Source organism: Larus michahellis, chromosome 7 (genome assembly GCF_964199755.1).
Source record: "Larus michahellis chromosome 7, bLarMic1.1, whole genome shotgun sequence".
In the NCBI taxonomy this organism is placed as follows: Eukaryota; Metazoa; Chordata; class Aves; order Charadriiformes; family Laridae; genus Larus; species Larus michahellis.
The window spans coordinates 31,404,034-31,423,833 of record NC_133902.1 but is presented as its reverse complement, the minus strand read 5'-3'; the positions used below and the strand labels follow the sequence as shown (position 1 = coordinate 31,423,833).

Below are 19,800 nucleotides of genomic sequence, written 5' to 3'. Positions count from 1 at the left end.
GACAGATCTGTGAGTGCTTGAGCAAGAGTCAATCTGTCTGAGGACGTGATCTACCAAACTCTAAAGCACATACAGTAAAAGTTGCGCTACTGTCCAGTACTTTGGCTAGTCCCTCTCCTAACCCTCCTTGGCATCACATATGCTGAAATTACTTCAAGTTCCTTTGAGACCAGTGCATTTCTGCTGTAAGAGCATATGAGTTTGGTGAAAAGACGGGTGCAAAGAAATACCTTCTGTATGATGGCATTTGGACCACTTACAATTCAAAATGAGTATAAGAAACATCCACATGATGTTACATGCTCCTACATATGTAAGAAAAACAGAACTTGTCATTACCTATTTGGGACTGAGCTACCAAAGTAGACTTGCGGTCACAGAGTGGGGAAAACTGAAGACCTAAAGCAGCCTCCTTGTCTCCCTGCAAACAACAAGGTTTAATATTATAAGTAGATATTTGATAGAGGGACAGAGACACAAAGGAATCCGAACATTTTTAGTATTTATTAAACAGATTACTTTGTTTACTTATACTCCTAAATAAAAACAAGCCACAGGCAAAAACGCTCTTGTTATTTATTTTTAAATTTTCAGGAAAAGTGAAAGTCAAAATTCTAACTTACGGTTGACAATTTTTATATAAAGGACCTTATTGCAAGGAAGTTCTCCTCAAGAGCAAGACATCTGCCAATGAGATTTAACATATATGAAGTCCTTCAATATTCACACTTTAGTTCTGCTGATCCCAGATGTAATGCGGTTGGAGATATTTAGACATGTTTGTAATAGTGTGCCAAATGCTAAGTGTTTCCTTCTATTACATTGGTTTATTATACCTGTAAAATTTCTTCAGTGGATTTACACACATCAAGGGCATGATCTGATCTGAACTGAACTCACTCTCACTAGCAGGCATGTCTCTCTGCTGCTGAAGCCATAAAAAAGCCCAAGCTCAATTTCATTACTCAGATGACTTGTACAAACCTAGTTCTGAAAATATTTCAACCCTTACCACACTTAAAAGAGTGGGGTTTTGTCTTAACAGTCTTAACAGACAGGGGGGTATTATCTCCGTTTTCAGCATGGTAGACCAACTGACTTAAAAAAGCTCAAAAAGATTGGTGCAAAAAAAATCCTGAAGAGACATCTTTCAAAGGAGGCTACAATTTGTGTTGCTGGACAAACCTGGTCCCCAGAAGCACTGACATTACAGAGAGAGGAAAAGAGTCTTGCAAGTAAAAAGGCTCTACATATTACATTAGTCATGGAGAGCGCTGTTTCATGATCATTCAGTGGGGACCAGTACACGAACATACCGTTTTCCAAAAAATCTTATCAGAAGCTGATGGATGAAGGGCGCAGTATCAACCTTCCTTAGTCTTTTTATCACATATCATTGAACTAGATTTGGGAAAAGCTTAGGACTATAATACTAATAAAAGCACTTCAGCCACAGGAACAGATGTAGTTCACAGATTGTGTTTCTAGTGAGTTTTCTCACTATGGCCTTTAAATTTTACACCTAAGTGTTCGTAATTTGACTTCAGAGTGTAGAACCCATGAACACTTACTACTAGGAGCAGTGCTAGTGGTATCTCCATCTAAATGCAGGAGCCCAATTGTGATGTAATATAAGCTGTGGTAGTTCTAACAATTTCAGCCATTGTTGAATACAGGATTTCTAAAGCAATATTAATTTTGTAATCTTCCCTCAATTATTAAAAAAGAGAAAATTCCACACTAGCAAAGAATCAGTTTGAATTTTTTTAGGTTTCAGGTAGCTCTTTATCGTACTTATGAATTACTTTGTAATTAATATAATACATAATTAATACTTAAATGTCATATAAGTTTACGTCTTTTGAAATTGTAATAATGGACACCTCATTTATATTTAAATTGATCATTAGAATTTCATGAGATTTAAAATTAAAAAATAAGAAAACTCACTGGACAAATTCTCTTTTTCTGCTTTTGGATCTATTCAGACTGAGAGCAGAATGCTACAGGAACTGTGATACTTCTTTGAGTGACTTGAACTATGGATTTCTTTATTTTTAAGGTTTTGAGATGGGTGGGTGTATTTCTATTTTAAACAAGTAGCTCAGATTTTCCTTGGCATTACAACACACTTTCTGTAGTTGTTGCTTTTAAACTTAAAGCGTTGTTTGGCTTTTTCCCTGAAGTTAACACTGGCACATATTTTAACTGTTAGCTGCAGTTAACAAAGTTTTTTGTCTAGGTGGATGTTCATTTTTTGCTAGTGCTCAGTACTTGGAAAGCTGCCTGTTAAAGTATTGTTTTTGCATCGGCAGTTTCAGGCTCTGCTGACTTTTCCTTTAAGGCGATGGAAGTAGTTGAATTACAATTTTTAAAGAAAAGAAGAGGAGGAATTAGTGGGGTTTGCATACATTTGGACTACTTCATCTTGGCTGACATAGATTTGGAAATCCCAGAGGTTTCCACCACACATGCCAGATCAACAGGCCAGAGGATGCACAACCAAGCCAGTACATCTAGGAAGCAGGAGACCTACTGTGTCTGCACTGCTCAGTGCCTTTATATATGTACAGTTACTTCATCACACGTTAAATGTGTTGGAACCACTATAAGAGGGATTCAGTTCCTTGCACACTCCTTTACAGCCCAAAAGAGTTCCACTGCTCAGTTGCAGAAACACATATATGGTGATTTGATTCCATTGTTAAATACCTTCTCAAGTCCTTGAGCATTACTTCTTCTAATGAAAGTATAAAGGAATAACTAAAACATTAGCTGATTCTATGCACTCAGCAACCAGTGTGGTACTGTTTATTGCTAAAGCTACATCCACTTGACTGGACACATTGCCTCACTGTCCCATGGGCTCTGTGTAGTCTGTCTCTCTGTGTCTAAAATGTTTTTACAGTTGGTCATTTCTGACCTTTGCAAGCAATGTATATCTGCCTTTTCCCTTTCAAGTTCAAAATCCTCATCATTTCTATTTACAGAAGCAGACACAAACTCATGACTCTACTCAGTATTTCCATAAAACTTAGTTCATTCGTTATTTAGATTCAGGCACCAGCTCTTCAACCTGTCTCCCCAATGCAGAGCCCAGAGTCAAGGATGTCCTGATGCTCTCTATTGTGAGTTTGTACAAAGAACCTCTAGGAACCAAGCAAAAACCTTCTAGGGCAGATGGGACTAACAACCTCATCGTTTAACATACTGACTTTTTATTCTCTGACCCCCTTTTCCAGTGTGACCCAATTAATTTCACAATGTCAGCATATAGGAAAATAATGACAATTAAGATGAGCAAGACATACACTGTTCCTTTATCTGTATTAACCATTTTTAAAATCTGTGTGTAACTGTAGAAACTGTGCAATACCTAAACTGGATTTTGGTGATCAATTGTACCTCAGTAACTGTTATGTTAAAAATGTGCATGGTCACAAATATTCATTACAAGGAGAGTATTCCTCCTTTGGAGGAATGTTTTTTTCCACCTGCTGAGGTGAGTAAAAAAAATGGCAGCAGTGACACCAACACCTACTAGGCTTCCCTTTGAATTCAGTACCTCACAGAAATTAAAAGTCTTTCGCAAAGGTGTGTCTTCATTTTTGTTTTAGGATATATGGCCACGGTGTTAACAGAATGATGCCGTCTAACCTCTGGCTTTGGATCGTGCTGTTATGAAAGCAAAACCTTCAGATCTATGGGGCATATGCATGGCAAGCACTGGCAAGGAAAAGAAATAGGAAGGATTTCTGAAATGTGAAACAGAGAAAACTTTTTGCCTTCTTTGGTGAACATGAATTCTTCCTATTTTCAAGTCCCTCATCCTACCCTGCTGGTGCTTCTTTTTAACTCAAAGCATATATAAATCTCTGTCTACAGAATGAAAACAGCTTGACAAGTTATATTATTATTGAAAGAAAAAAAATGCTACAACACTCAGAATCCTGATATCAGCTGAAATAGATATAGAGCTACAACAATTTCATCTTATTCACGCACATAAAAGTTGAATTAATGTCAGTGGTATGCATGAAGAGTAAGGAATATATACTGCTGACAATGCTTGTCAATCACAACCAACAGCATCCTTGCTGGTAAACTTACGAAAAAATTTAATTGTATAACCATTGCTTCTTGAACTAGATTTATTAAAAGACTTTAAAAATGGCACCTGTCGAAAAAATTCTTCCATCAGGGCCATGGTCCACCGGTAGTGCAGCTCCCAGGATTTTGCTGGATGGCTTATGTCTGCTGCATGTAGAATCAAAGACATGGCTTTGGCTTTGTCTACCCTGTCAATTCAAGGACATGCTCCAATTATCTCAAAACAAAAGCAACTATTTAAATTCTTTTCTTGTACACGAGCTCATTGAAATACTATAGATAATGAACAGAATGGAAAATAACCTACCCCTCTGTCTGCTGTAGAGTATGTCGCATCGTTTTAATTTGTTGAAAATGACCCGACATATCTGTAGACAAGACCATCTCAATGACCAAGCTACGCAACTCCCTAAGAATAATTAAAAGCAAAATGACTGATTACAATTCATTTATTCTATGTATGGTACATTTGTTTAAGCAGTACTTGTTAATTTATAACTTTCTAAAAAACATCACGGGTTTTGTTACGTTTTTAAAAGCATTTAAATAAATTATTAACAACTTGAATGTTGTATCCTAAAGGGATTCTGTGAAAGCAATGTACTTCAGAAAATGCACTCTGCAACCATTATTTCAGAGTCACACTGTTTTGTAATTCCTCTTCTCTACTGTCTAAACTAAAAATACATGCAGTTCTGCCACCCATAATAAGTCTTTCCTTATTTTTCCAGCAGTAGAGTATTCAAAAAACCAGTTGGTCTCTGGGCTTACCACCACGCAAGAGGATATATTTGTGTCTCTTATTACTGCCCTCATATTAGTGCAGAGCAGGCATGACACTAAACCTAGGAAGAAGGCTGTGGAAAAACTCATAAGAGCAAGAGATATTACATCTGAAACACTACCAAGAGTACAACAATATATGAAAATTATGACAAACTGCGCTTCATCTCAAAAAATACCTTAATGCCTATTTCATGAGTCAGATAAAGTTTGCGATTTATAATTTATCTATATCTTGGTATTATGGTCAAAGACGTAGGCTTGTCCATCAGCTTTCTATTAAACTGAATATGAAAATAGTAAAACATGAGTCATGTAAAAGTGTGTATTAATTCTCATTGTATATGAAAGTACATTAATTTTGCCAACAATAATTACTGATTTGGAATATTATGTTTCCTTGGTGTAGAAGGACTCTATATAGACCATGTAGGAGTCTACTGGGTCTTTATTTACATGCTTTTTAAATGGTCTAGGAGGATTTATGTGCAAGTGTTGCTTATATGTATATCAGGGACAATTCACCACGTAAAATCTTTGATTATGTATCATATATCTTCATGAGCACATCCCCAATCTTAAGGATGTCCAAATATCCATTACAACAGTAGAATCCACTTTAGTCATTCTCACTGAACTTTAGTCAGTTCTCACTGAGCCAACTAGGGAAGGTGCCCTGCTGGATCTGTTGTTTGTAAATAGGGAAGGTCTTGTGGGGGATGTGAAGGTTGGAGGCTGTCTCAGGAACAGTGACCATGAAATGATAGAGTTTTTGATTCTGGAGAAGCAAGGAGGGGGGTCAGCAGAACTGCTACCTTGGACTTCCGGAGGGCGGACTTTGGGCTTTTCAGGAGCCTGGTTGACAAAGTCCCCTGGGAGGCAGTCCTCCAGGGCAAAGGAGCCCAGGAAGCCTGGATGTTTTTCAAGTCTTAAAGGCGCAGGAGCAGGCTGTCCCCATGTGCCAGAAGACAAGCCGTGGTGGAAAAAGACCGGCCTGGCTAAACAGGGAGCTAGTGTTGCAACTTAGGGAAAAAAAGAGGATTTATGGCCTTTGGAAGGAAGGGCAGGCCACTCAAGAGGACCACAAAGAGGTAGTGAAGCTATGTAGGGAAAAAATCAGGAGGGCCAAAGCCCAGCTAGAACTAAACCTGGCTTCTGTTGTCAAGGACAACAAAAAAAGTTTCTATAAATATATTAGCAATAAGAAGAGGACTAAGGATTATCTCTGTCCTCTAGTAGATGGGGCCGGTAACATAGTGACCAAGGATGAGGAAAAGGCTGAGGTACTTAATGCAGTCTTTGCCTCAGTCTTCAGCAGTAGGACCAGTTGTTCCCTGAGTACCCAGCCCCCTGAGCTAGAAGACAGGGATGGGGAGCAGAATGAAGACCCTGTAATCCAAAGGGAAATGGTGAGGGACCTGCTTCAGCACCTGGAGGTGCACAAATCTGTGGGGCCGGATGGGATCCACCCAAGGGTATTGAAAGAGCTGGCAGAAGTGCTCGCCAGGCCACTTTGCATCATTTATGAGCAGTCCTGGACAACTGGGGAGGTCCCAGCTGACTGGAGGTTGGCAAATGTGACACCCATCCACAAGAAGGGCCAGAAGGAGGATCCGGGGAACTACAGGCCAGTCAGTCTGACCTCGGTGCCTGGGAAGGTCATGGAACAGATCCTCCTCAGTGCAATTACACGGCACATGCAGGAGAACAGGGTGATCAGGCCCAGTCAGCATGGGTTTCTGAAGGGCAGGTCATGTCTATCAAACCTAATATCCTTCTATGATAAGGTGACCCACTTAGTGGATGAGGGAAAAGCTGTGGATGTTATCTACTTGGATTTTTGCAAAGATTTTGACACCGTTTCCCACAGCATTCTCCTGGAGAAACTGGCTGCTCATGGCCTGGACAGGTGTACTCTTCGCTGGGTAAAAAACTGGCTGGATGGCCGTGCCCAGAGAGTGGTGGTAAATGGAGTTAAATCCAGTTGGTGTCCGGTCACAAGTGGTGTCCCCCAGGGCTTGGTGCTGGGGCCGGTTCTCTTTAATATCTTTATCAATGATCTGGATGAAGGGATCGAATGCACCCTCAGTAAGTTCGCAGAGGACACTAAACTGGGCGGGCGTGTTGATCTGCTTGAGGGTAGGTTGGCTCTGCAGAAGGATCTGGACAGGCTGGACTGATGGGCTGAGGCCAACGGTATGAGGTTCAACAAGGCCAAGTGCCGGGTCCTGCAGTTGTGTCACAACAACCCCATGCAGCGCTACAGGATTGGGGTGGAGTGGCTCAAAAGCAGCCTGGCAGAAAAGGACCTGGGGGTGTTGGTTGACAGCCAGCTGAATATGAGCCAGCAGTGTGCCCAGGTGGCCAAGAAGGCCAACAGCATCCTAGCCTGTATCAGGAATAGTGTGGTGAGCCGGACTAGGGAAGTGATCATCCCCCTGTACTCGGCACTGGTGAGGCCCCACCTCGAGTACTGCGTTCAGTTTTGGGCCCCTCACTACAAGAGGGACATTGAGGTGTTGGAGCGTGTCCAGAGAAGGGCTACAAAACTGGTGAGGGGCCTGGAGGACAAACCTTATGAAGAACGACTGAGGGAGCTGGGGTTGTTTAGCTTGGAGAAGAGGAGGCTGAGGGGAGACCTCATCACCCTCTACAACTACCTGAAAGGAGGTTGTAGAGAGATGGGGGCTGACCTCTTCTCCCTGGTGACAAGTGATAGGGCAAGAGGAAATGGGTTCAAGTTATGTCAGGGCAGGTTTAGATTGGATATTAGGAAACATTTTTTCACTGAAAGGGTTATTAAACATTGGAATAGGCTGCCCAGGGAGGTGGTGGATTCACCATCCCTGGAGGTGTTTAAAAGAAGGGTAGAAGGGGCACTGAGGGACATGGTTTAGAAGTGGCTTTTGTCAGGGTAGGTTAAAGGTTGGACTTGATGATCTTAAAGGTCCCTTCCAACCTCAGCGATTCTATGATTCTAGATTCATATTGTATTAATACCTTTGATTTACTGAACAATGCAGTTTTTTCAAACCACTATGTTTTAAAGAGGTAAATTGCAGTTTTCTTTAGGGCTGTTAGAATAGTTTGTTACAAAAACTATCAAGACTGCTTTTGAGCCAAATTAATCGCATATTTAAGCTGATACTCCTCATTGATTTTTGTGTATTTATTCCTGATTTGCTTTGATGTAACTGGATAAAGACTCAGTCCTCTCACTTCTACTCAATAATACGCAGCCATAGCAACTTGTGTTTAGAAAATGCCTTACCTTATCTGACCTCATAATAAGATACTAATTAATTTGCATCCCAACATGAAAACTGAGGGCTCTGCATTGTTAAATCCTGTTGTTTGTAAGACTGAAATAATTGTCACTTTCCCTTCCTATGGGAGATTTTCCCAGGAACTTTCCATGTCTGAACTTCAGGAGTAATCAGAAATAAGCTCACCCCTGCTACACAAGACACACAGAGAAGCTAAATGCTCTCATGGCAGCAGACAAACCCTAATTCTTACCTCCATCACCCGAATAAGGATCAAACAATGTAGCACTGTTCTCACATGCTTCTGAAGATTTCAGGCCACTAAAAAGCTGCTTTATAGCAAAGGAGAGGCTCTCTACCTACAGTCGGCAGCTGTTTTCTGCCTGTGCCCCCATCCATCATCAATAGAGGGATGGGAAACTGAGAAATGATGGAAAAACTTTAAATAAAGCTCTAATAGAGCTACAAATGCTCAGTCTACTACCAATGCACAGAAGATTACTCTTGGACTTAAACCATTCCCAAATTGTTTCACAGGGAAAAAAAAGGCCATCTCAACTTCCATATTGAAGGAGACCTCAGCCAGTCTCATAGGTAACTCCTGGACAGAAATCCCTGCTCCCTTCATTAAGCAGTTCACAGGCACTGGGATAATGCTGTTAGCATTGTTTGTGCTACCATGTCCATGGCAAAAAGATACGTAGGTGGTGGTGTCTTTAATTCTATGATGGGAAGTGGCAACAGTGTTCATGTACAGTGCGTAGCGCTTTTTGGGGGCCCACAATTGGAAGATTACTTGTTTTGAGTATACAATTTCCATTTTTCTTAAGTAAACCATCATGTCCTGTGCTCTCATCCTTTCATAACACCCCTATATCCATATGTCGTATCGTTATGATACTGTGAAAAAAATAGATGCAAGATGATGTGAAAAAATGACATGAATAATGCTGTAATAAACAAGAGACAAGGAGCGGCACATGAATTTATTGGAAAAGTTAACCAATAAACAGAAACCAGCTTTATCTGTATTTGTCCACGAGAAAGACATTTAGTCAGCTGGAAACTAATGAAAAAATGCAGGCTAATGAAAAAACAGGCTAAGATGAGCAAAAGCAAGTTGGGAACTGAAGATTTAACGTTCATCTTGCAATCCTGTTTTCCTCAGACAGAAGACTCCCAAGGGAATTTGTGATAGAAAAGCTGTTCATTATCCGTTGTACATAATGCACATTATTTTCTTAGTCTTTTTTATATAATCAGACAATATAACATTGTATGCCTTATGACTGGAACGCTTTGAGACACTAATACTGCCTGACCACCTATAACTGTTGACCTAACACATTGGTTACTAGAATACCAGAAGGCCGGTAAACCAAAGGAGAAAGAGGGACAAAAAGGGATCCCTCTTTAGATATTTAGGGATGCTAAGTGAGAGAAACAAGAGAATATGGAAGACAGGAATATATTTTCAGAGTTGAGAAAATAGTGAGAAATGACTATGAATGTCACATGCGTTACCCACAAAGGACATCCTCCTCAGAATGCTGGCAGTGTTTCCCTGCTCAGACCCAAACCCTATGTTTTAAACTTAATTGAAGCTGACAGTTTGTTAGTGCATTTATCTTCTTAACGTTAACAAGTAGAAAAGAAAATGTAATACTATAAAGTCATTCTCAGTCACTTCGCTTCATCTTGCTGAAATAATTAGCAGAACCACAGTTTAAATAGGCAGGACTATTAAACTTTAAAAAAATGAAATCGCTGCAACTCAAGAAAACAGATCTGACAGTAGTCAAGAAATTAATCAGTTCCAAGAAGTACATTAAAAAGTTGAACAAATTATCATTTCAATTTACTGCCAATTAGATTCAGCGCAAACCTCAAAACTGTTAGTCTAACAGCATGAATTTCAGTACAGATCCAAGAAGTTCACTCTAGTAATAATTAGAAAATTGAAGAGCCTCTTTTAAGTGGCTAACAGATCTGTCATTGCATCACTGAACAACTGTATCTGATGACAGGGTAAGAGGTATTTTTGGCTATTAGAAACGAATACCAGGAAACCATCACTTCCGTGACTGACCCTCTAAATTAAGTATCAGACTTTAACACATTGTGTAGGTTCTCAGACTGGCACTTTGGAAGTTACCAGTTTGTTTGAAAGTACAGACCGTAGTTGCCTCGTTAAGTGACAAAACATGGAACTGAGTGTCCTAGTTTAGTTGCTTGAGCTTATTAGTCAGTTCATACATCTCTTCTAAGTTGTACCGAATAGCCCCAACAAGAGACCATAAATTCCACTTTCTCTGGTTGCCAGATACCACCAACTTCAAACTGGCTGCATGTAACAGTGGACTGGATCTGTGCAGCCACTGTATACAAACAAAATTTGCAAAACTAAAATAAAATCCTCCAGGAAATCCAAATTGGGTAACAGTGAGAGGAGACTAAAAAGCAAGTGCAAACACACCTAGTCTGTGATTGAGCAACTTCTGAAGGAACGCGGTAGTTTATCACAGGTTCAAAAACCACAGAGAAATGCAATACAACAGAAGTTATAGCAAAGGGTCCATAATATAAAGAAAAAGAACTGTGGTAAGACCAGATCGAGCAATCTGTGCAGAGAAGAGCGCACTCCATAAATGTGAAGACAGTCTATACCATTCTTCCCTTTACTCTGTTGCAGTCCACCAAAGCAATATGTATAAACATCACACACTTGGAAACCATAGGCTCCTCTTTCCACTGGGGAATATTTTCTTTCACAGGAGTTTCCATCCTGTCACTCTTTTCCCCAGTGATAAGACAAAAGGGAACAACTAGGATTCACTTTACTAGCTGGCAGCCAGATTTCTGTCAGCTGGAGCAACGCCAAATATATGGTGGTCTCCGGTGCTGAAGGAGCCAGGACCGAGGAAGCACATAAGTGCCTTCAAGCCATCCTTGATCCAGTCCTGAACTGAAATTCAGCTGAAGAAGATCTGTCCCTTTCTACCTGGAAGCATTCTCTCGTAGGACACAACACTTCAAAAAAGCATACTCCAGGCAACAAGCCTGAAGATTTGAAAATCATTACCTCTCCACAATGATGGTTTTAAAGGACACAATACCAGCCTCTGATGGTTATCTACTGGCATAATCACTTCTCCATGCTCAGCAGCTAGGACAAGAAAAATAGGGCCAGAGACCTATCAGGCCCAAAACTATCAGGCCCAAAATAGTTCCAAGAAGAGCAAGGCTGACTTATGTTGACAATGAAAATCTAGGTCTATGTGACAATTAATGCTGAAGCTTACAGTTTACTTCCAGAGATAGATATTTCTCAAGAACTAAATTTACAACACAAACTTTATGATAACTAAATCCAAATGAGTATCCTCTGAGAAGAAATCTTTTATGAGAACGAAAAAGTGTATGCTTCCTCTCTCACTTTGTATTAAATAAAAAATTAAAAACACTTTAATATTGAGCATTTTGGAGTAGCTACAGAAAAATAATTAAGTGAAAACCAAAAGGGTCAGCAGACTTACATTCAATAAACACTTTATTTAGGGGTGTTCTGATCATGTAGATAAGTGAAATCATGTAAATCTACCATGTAAAACAGTCCTTCATCTGTAAAAATATACCACACCAAAATTTGATCTGACATTCACGTATTCCTTCATAAATGTACAGTTTTGTGAAAATATAAACAAAGCAGAGTATAGCTTTGTTACTCATGGTGGCATCATTCATAGCGGGACACTTCCCTGGAAGCAGAATATCTCTCTCTGACTTCACAGTCCACCTACTTAAAAGTTATTTTTAGGACCTCTGAATAATACCTATGTTTACAGAAACACACAGAAGACTCATATCTTAAAGTGCTATATGTAGTAATCAAAGATACACAAACATAACATGTCCTTTCTAATAACAGAGAAAATCTTATCTCTAACACTCGCTCATTTTGGTTTTACAGGTCTTAGTATTTGTGACTTATTAATTATGATCCTGATTCTTTCAGCTGGTCAATTTTCTTCAGGAATTACACTAAAATTAAGGAGAAGAAGAAAAGGGAGATTTCAGTAGCGCTTCTGGGCCTTTATTTTATTATTTTTGGGCTCTCCATACAATTAATTTTTTAATGCTTAACCAAGATGTGACTATGCTGTGATATGTTACACAGCAGAAATCCCAGGGGCAGGAGTGCTCAAGGTGGCAGCAGAGAGTGACTGCACAGAGATTTTAAGCCAGTTAGACAAAGGTAACCTAGCTCAAGAGGGGCAGCACCGTAGTTTTCCTGAACAGCTATTTCACCTGAGACGCTGTCTACACAGTCCAACACTGTGGCTCATAAATGCACAATCTCACTTGGAAAATTATACGGAGTCTCCCAAACTGTACTTCTTCACAACACAGCAGCATTCCGTAAGCTTTAAATATCCCGTTACTCCTTCCAGTGCCAAAGTTTCTTCCTGTAATTTGAACTCTTAAAATAGACTCCACGTGGAAGGCCTGGTGCTTTTTACTATTTTTAAATAGCGGAATTAAGTTTGAATGTCACGGTAAGTCTTACCTCCAGTCATCTTTGGTTAAATTTGCCAGGATGTTCATCTCTTCTTCTTGCATAAGTCTATAAGCAGCACTCACATGATGATTTTCAAGAACAGAGCGATCATTGTACAATATTGCAACATCTGACCTAGTGAAAAAAAAAGGCAGAATTTACAATAGCATCCTGATGATGGCACCGGGGAAGGTAGGACTGTGTATTCTCTATGAAAACTATTGACTGTATATATCAAGCTATGTTTATCTGTTCTTATTGTATCAAATACTGATAAGGTTTCCACCCTAAATGCATAAAAAATTATCATTATACCATGGTATACACTGTTTGTTGGAAAGTCGTATTTTTAAATGTGAAATGTTTTATTTATAAGATATAACTGTGACGACAATTTGTGAGGAGATCTTTGAGCTTCTTGGCTGTAGATAGGATCGTAGAGCAAGAGAAGTGCTCTAATTAGGTTACTCGAGAGTACTCTTTGACAATACAACCATGCATTCACCAACACAGGGGGCTCCACACGTAGCACGGGTATTAAGAAGCTACTACCCCTGTTCTGAGAGAGATGTGCTTTTGTCCATGTCACTCATAATCAGAAGGAGCTGTAAATAATAAAATATCGAAAAACTTCAATTTCATATGTTTTGAAATAAATACCACATTTTTTCAGAAAAACAGACAAACCTTGAACCTCATAACAAAGGAATGGAACACATGCTAAGCCAAAGTTTGATTGTATGCAAGTGCTTCCTAAAGCCAGACTCTTACCGTAACATTAGCACACTTGACAGCATCTTTCCCCTCTTAATTAAAGACTAACCCACAATACCAAAATTACATACAGATTTTCACAAATTTTGATGTGATATGGATTTATCGTACTTAGCTTCAAACTTCATTGATTCTTGGGAAATTTGTTTCCCCAAGACCTGATCTGACTTGCTAAGCAACCTTGGGCCTCCCCTCTCTGCCACATTTCTGTTCTTACGAAACTATTCCAGAGTACTTCAATTTGATCACCTGCAAAGTCTGTACTAGAAGAAAGGTGTGATGATTTAGCAGCGCATCTTACTATGATATTAATAAGGTAAATTCAGCCTCTTGTTCTCTTGAGTAGTAGCATATATTCAGTGTAACCACCCACATGTATGATATGATGCCAAGGAATCTAAAAAATTAAAATATGACTGGAAACTTTATTTAGAGGGAACAAAACGTAACCTACGTAAATAATGAATATGTTTACATCAATAATCCTATTAAAATCATGGGAAAATCTGTGATTTGCCAATCACACATGTTTATGAAGCACATTTTGACCCACATAGCTACTTATGGCTAGTTTTAAACAGTGCTAAGATTTGCTCTGTCTATGATAGCCATTTCATCAGCTTTTCTCAGGCAAAAGAAGCCTGGAATCACAGCCCTGGGACGCCACATCAGGGCCAAGTTCCACTAGGCCCCCACAGGAGGGAAGAATGAGCTCCATCACAAAAGAAATACCTGTTTGCAAGTACGTCCAAGTAAAATTCAAAGGCTAACAGCTTAATTCATTTTCCACTTTTGCAATACTTCAGAGCAAAATATTAAGGACAAAAATAGAAAAGTCATATAAACTTGGAACAAGAAACTGAAGTTTATTTTTAGCCAGACTGCGCTGAGGGAAAAAAGAATAATGTCTTTATTGCAACCGCAGATCTAGAATTTGTTCATTATTGAAGGGCACATGTCTGGGCAAAAGTATGTTATGGATTAAATTTAAACGTAACCATTAGGCATTTTATCTGTATAGGTGAGTGCGAGGAAGCTTCTATTCAAAGTAGTAGTATTTCTAGCACAGAATTGTTGTGCTAGAATATGCCAGTGCTTTGCTGAATTTTTTTTTTCAGGAGCAGGTAAAGCAGACTCCACAACTGAGGATACTAAAATCAAAGTATAGCCTAGTGTGAGAGAACAATAAGATGCTTTGTTCTAGGCTAAGTATCAGGTGTACCATTTATCACCCAGAAATGGGTTGGTCAGTGTTTTCCTTTGATATGCTGAAAGCATTTTAAGGGAGAGAGGTATATGCTGTTGTTCTGGACCAGAGGCTAACATGACATGCTGTGCCTGCATGAGAATATAGTTAGCCTGATTTTCAAACTGGATTTCTTTCTGGATTTCTTTCTAGTTTTTTGTAACTACTGCAGATGCTGTCAAAACATGCTAGGAGAGGACTCTTGGTAAGGATTTCTAAAGCTGTACTTGAACGTTTCTCTGTCTGTACTAGGACCCTGTAAGTTTAATGCACAGCTTGAAATAAAATGTAGCACCTGGAGTAAGTGCAGACACATTGCTGAAAGTAAAGTATTTTTCGGGGGACACTGTGGAAGAAATAAAATTTTGAGTCAAAAGTATCTGAATCGAAGTGAGCAAATAGAGGGGTGAGGGGTTTTCAAGTCTGTGTTTTGAATCTTTTTGAAACCTCTCTTGACATATCAGCTCCAAAATATAATGACTTCAAACACTATGGAGCTAACTCCTTACTTTTCCACATTGTCTTTGTTCATGTGAGCAGTCCCATTAACTGTGCAGAGGTCAAGGAAGCAATTTGTAAAATCAGGAATGACCTAGCTACTTCCTGGCTGTACCAGTAAGAGGAATGAAAACAGTTCAGACCAATGAATAAGAGACTCCAGATATGACACTTAGGAGACCATTTCGCTTACCTTGTCTGAATATGAAAATTGTTTGTGGTCCCAGTATGTTCATAATCATGGACGGCAGCTGCAAAGATCATTGCTAAAATTTCCAGTTCTGTGAGCCAGTGCTGGTAAACAAAAAAAAATTAGTCATATTTCCTATAATAGCCTAATTCAGATTAAACATTACAGTACTGGAAATGTTTTGCATTACCTTCAATTTAAGTAAACTTTATTCTTCTCTTATTCCAGGTAACTATACATCCACAACACTTCATTATTATGGCAGTATTATACAGTAAAATAACTCCTTGTACTTTTTATGATTTCTCTAAGACTAAGTTAACATCCCTACAGTCACTAGCAAAGTAAATGTTGGCAGCCAAAAATATAAGAAGTTAAGATAATTAGACGGTATGCTGTGTAGCTGTTTTGAGTAGGAAGTATCTAATCTGCTAGCCCATACATGGCACTTGCCAAATTATGGTACATTCATCTAAAAACCTGATATGAAGTTAAGGTTATAATTTGTCTTTTTGTGAACAATATATACAGTTCATAATAAATTCTAGGTACAACATCTGCATTAACTTTACTTTACAGGGTACACAGCACTAAAGTTAGGCCCATGGGAGATTTTTCTGTTCTAAATTTTATCATACTTTGTACTAATGCAAAAAGAGGGTGCATAGGGCTAGTATACAGTTACCAGAACAAAAGGTAATACAGGTCACGTATACAAAATAATGCAGACCCTAGAGTTTTGTGCCCTTTTATACCTCTTGCTAACTGTGGCTGTTCTGTATCACTCAGTTTGTAAAACAACCTCTGTTATTTTATGTTTCAAGTTCTATTCCTTGAATGATAAATCATCCTCGAGGAGAAAATTTACTCCATCTAAAAATGGGGGCAGAAAAATCAGATGACAATTAACCCCCGCAGTCATGGGACTGATTAAGTCAAATGCCAGTCAAGCATTTCCATACATATTTCAGATTTTTTTAGTGTAGAATTAAGCTTCTGTACTAAAGGTTCGAGGAATGATCTCATCCTTTTGCACCCATATACGCACATACATGTGTATGGATGGATATAAGATGTATAAGCTGCCAGAAGTAGTATAAGCTGCCAGTAGTAGTACTTCTTTCAAAGAAGAAGAAAGGAAACAGTCAAGATTCATAAGTAATGTGAGAATAATGAAATGGGTCATTCAGCGACAAAATAAGACTGCTGAGGAACAACAAGTACTGGTTGTTGGTGAAGCAGTATATATTAAAAAAGGTCACAACAGAGGAATGAGAATGTACTGTAAGCAGTTCTAAAAATGGAAACGATGACCTTCATCATATTGTGTGTCACAAGAAACCAGGCCATGAGCAGTCCTGGCTTTCACAATGTTTTCAACATACCAAATAGAATAGAAACCCAGAAATTATTAGTAACTAAAGCTAAACATAAATTGTTTCATTAAGAGGCCTTTTCAAAAATCAGCTTTTTTAGTAACCAAAATAGTTGCTGGACAATGCATTTATAAGTAGAAGAGCATTCCTTACAAACAGTATCTACGGGCTACACAGAAACTTAATACGGCACAATATGAGAGCAAGTATTCTAGAGACTGTAGCTGTACAGTCAAAATTCAGATCAGTATTCAGAGAATCAGAGAACTACTTTAGCTAGAGGATTTCTAAGGAAGCAGAAGAAAGCTCTTAGAGAGACAGTTAACAAGTGTTTTTCTCAAAGCGGGAGGGAAAAGCAGGTATCTGGAGGTCTGCAAGACTGCAAAGAGCTGGAACCTGCTTCCCTCCTGAAAGACACTATGCCATGCAGGTGTAACACCTACTGGAAAAGATCTCTATTATTGACAGATGTTTTTCAGTATTACAAATTGCTTGTAAGTAAACAGATGCAGTTCAACTTTCCATGAACTCTGGTTCAAACTATTTTTTTAAACAATGATGGATTAAAAAATGCGTAAGAAAAGGAGTCTCACAATGCACTTATTGACAGTAAAGACATCTTTTCCTTTAGTTTGAGCAATACAGGTACGTGGGAGGAGAAATGGGATGGTGGGAAGATGATCGATGACTCAAAAGTTCTTTACAAGATCTATTCCCTGGGACTTGGATTCTTAAATCTTTATAAAGATGAAGACTTCATAAATGCAGGCTTGAGTTATATATTTCAGTCATATCATCTGGGATTTAATCTCTTGGGAAGGTTAATAGATTGTGTGCCATCTGTGATATCTAACTTTCTAACACATTGATCTGAGGTGGCTGGATCCTGTTTCTTAAGATAGACAGTAACTTTTGGAAAATATAATGATAATTTTATTTCTTTAAATGTGACTGTAGGAGAAGATCAGGTTCAGGACCATCCAAGGAACCTGAAGGTGCACAAATCCATGGGACCCGATGAGATTCATCATCAGGTCCTGAGGGAACTGGCGGGTGAAGTTGCTAAGCCACTAGCCATCACATTTGAGAAGTTGTGGCACTCCGGTGAAGTTCCCGATGAACTAGAAAAGAGGAAACATAACCCCCATTTCTAAAAAGGGAAAACAGGAAGAACCGGGGAACTACATGGCAGTCAGTCTCACCTCTGTGCCCAGCAAGATCATGGAGCAGATCCTCCTGGAAACTATGCTAAGGCACATGGAAAATAAGGGGGTGATTGGTGACAGACAATATGAATTCACTAAGGATAAATCATGCCTGACAAATTTGGTGGCCTTCTATGACAGTGTTACAGTGTTGGTGAATAAGGGAAGAGCAACTGACATCATCATCTACCTGGACTTGTGCAAAGCATTTGACACTGTCCCTTACGACATCCTTATCTCTAAATTGGAGAGACATGGATTTGATAGATGGACCGCTCAGTGGATAAGGAACTGGATGGATGGCCACACTCAAAGAGTTGTCGTCAATGGCTCAATGTCCAAGTGGAGACCAGTGACGAGTGGCGTTCCTCAGGGGTCAGTACTGGGGTTGGTCTTTGTCAGCGACATGGACGGTGGGATTGAGTGTACCCTTAGCAAGTTTTCTGACAACACCAAGCTGCGTGGTGCAATCAAAACACTGGAGGGAAGGGATGCCATCCAGAGGAACCTGGACAGGCTTGAGAAGTGGGCCTGTGCAAGCTCAAGGGGCATGTGGGTCAGTGCAATCTCAAGCACAAATACAGGCTGGGCAGAGAATGGATTGTGAGCAGCCCTGAGGAGAAGGAATAGGGTGTGTTGGTTGATGAGAAGCTCAACATGACCCAGCAATGTGCGCTTGCAGCCCAGAAAGCCAACTGCATCCGGGGCTGCATCAAAAGAAGTGTGGCCAGCAGGTCGTGGGAGGTGGTTCTGCCCCTCTACTCCACTCTCGTAAGACCTCACCTGGAGTATTGTGTCCAGCTCTGGGGTCCCCAACAAAAGAAGGACATGGATCTGTTGAAACAAGTCCAGAGGACGGCCACAAAAACGATCAGAGGGGTGGAGCACCTCTCCTGTGAAGGCAGGCTGAGAGAGCTGGGGTTGTTCAGCCTGGAGAAGAGAAGGCTCTGAGGAGACCTTATAGCAGCCTTCCAGTACCTAAAAGGGTCCTACAGGAAAGATGGGGAGGGACTCTTTATGAGTGAGCGTAGTGATAGGACGAGGGGTAATGGTTTTAAACTGAAAGAGGGGAGATTTAGATTAGATATTAGGAAGAAGTTTTTTACTCCGAGGGTGGTGAGACACTGGAACAGCTTGCCCAGAGAAGCTGTGGATGCCTCATCCCTAGAGGTGTTCAAGGCCAGGCTGGATGGGGCTTTGAGCAACCTGGTCTAGTGGGAGGTGTCCCTGCCCAGGACAGGGGGGTTGGAACTAGATGACCTTTAAAGTCCCTTCCAACTGTAACCATTCTATGATTCTATGACCCTGATTTGTTTCAGTACGTCTTTCAGAAGTGAATAAGGAAGACAGCAGTTCTTTGCAAGATTTGTGAGTCAGTATCAGTTCCTTAAGATACAATGAAAGCACAAGAACTTCAAATCACATGCCAGTCTGCAAAAACCACACAGGAATTTGATATAAAATTGCATCGAATTGACACCAATCTAGGTATTTGTCAGAAGACACAGAAGGGTTAAAAGAGGCATTACAATGGACATATTCTGAAAACTATTAGCTACAGAAGCAAACTTCAAATTGTTATTGAGTATGGTTCTGTAGAGTTAACCATGCAACAGGAAAAAGACCCCAACAAGTTAAATAGAACATTTGAATGTTACTGATGCATTCTCAAACTGCAAATGACATTTGGGACAGAAATACTTTGCAAGCTGCAGAATCACTAGGCCTTCTTTCAAACACTGGTTTCTATAAACGTTCCTTCTGCCTGGCAAGCTACATCTGTTTGAAGGCACT

General features: G+C 39.7%; 1 protein-coding gene across 13 annotated transcripts in view; it reads right to left on the bottom strand.

The window, feature by feature from the left end:
• Positions 1-19,800, bottom strand: part of PDE1A (phosphodiesterase 1A) — a 166,212-nt gene that overhangs the window by 26,131 nt on the left and 120,281 nt on the right. For all 13 annotated transcript variants that reach the window (XR_012588242.1, XM_074594021.1, XM_074594029.1 and 10 more), the window contains 5 exons: positions 15,429-15,529; positions 12,727-12,852; positions 4,418-4,519; positions 4,178-4,298; positions 340-421 (listed from right to left, as the gene is read on the bottom strand). Coding sequence is in view for 12 of the 13 variants with exons in the window: in XM_074594021.1 (XP_074450122.1) it covers positions 340-421; positions 4,178-4,298; positions 4,418-4,519; positions 12,727-12,852; positions 15,429-15,529 (532 nt within the window). In the remaining variant the exon portion in view is untranslated. The remainder of the gene's footprint in view (positions 1-339; positions 422-4,177; positions 4,299-4,417; positions 4,520-12,726; positions 12,853-15,428; positions 15,530-19,800) is intronic.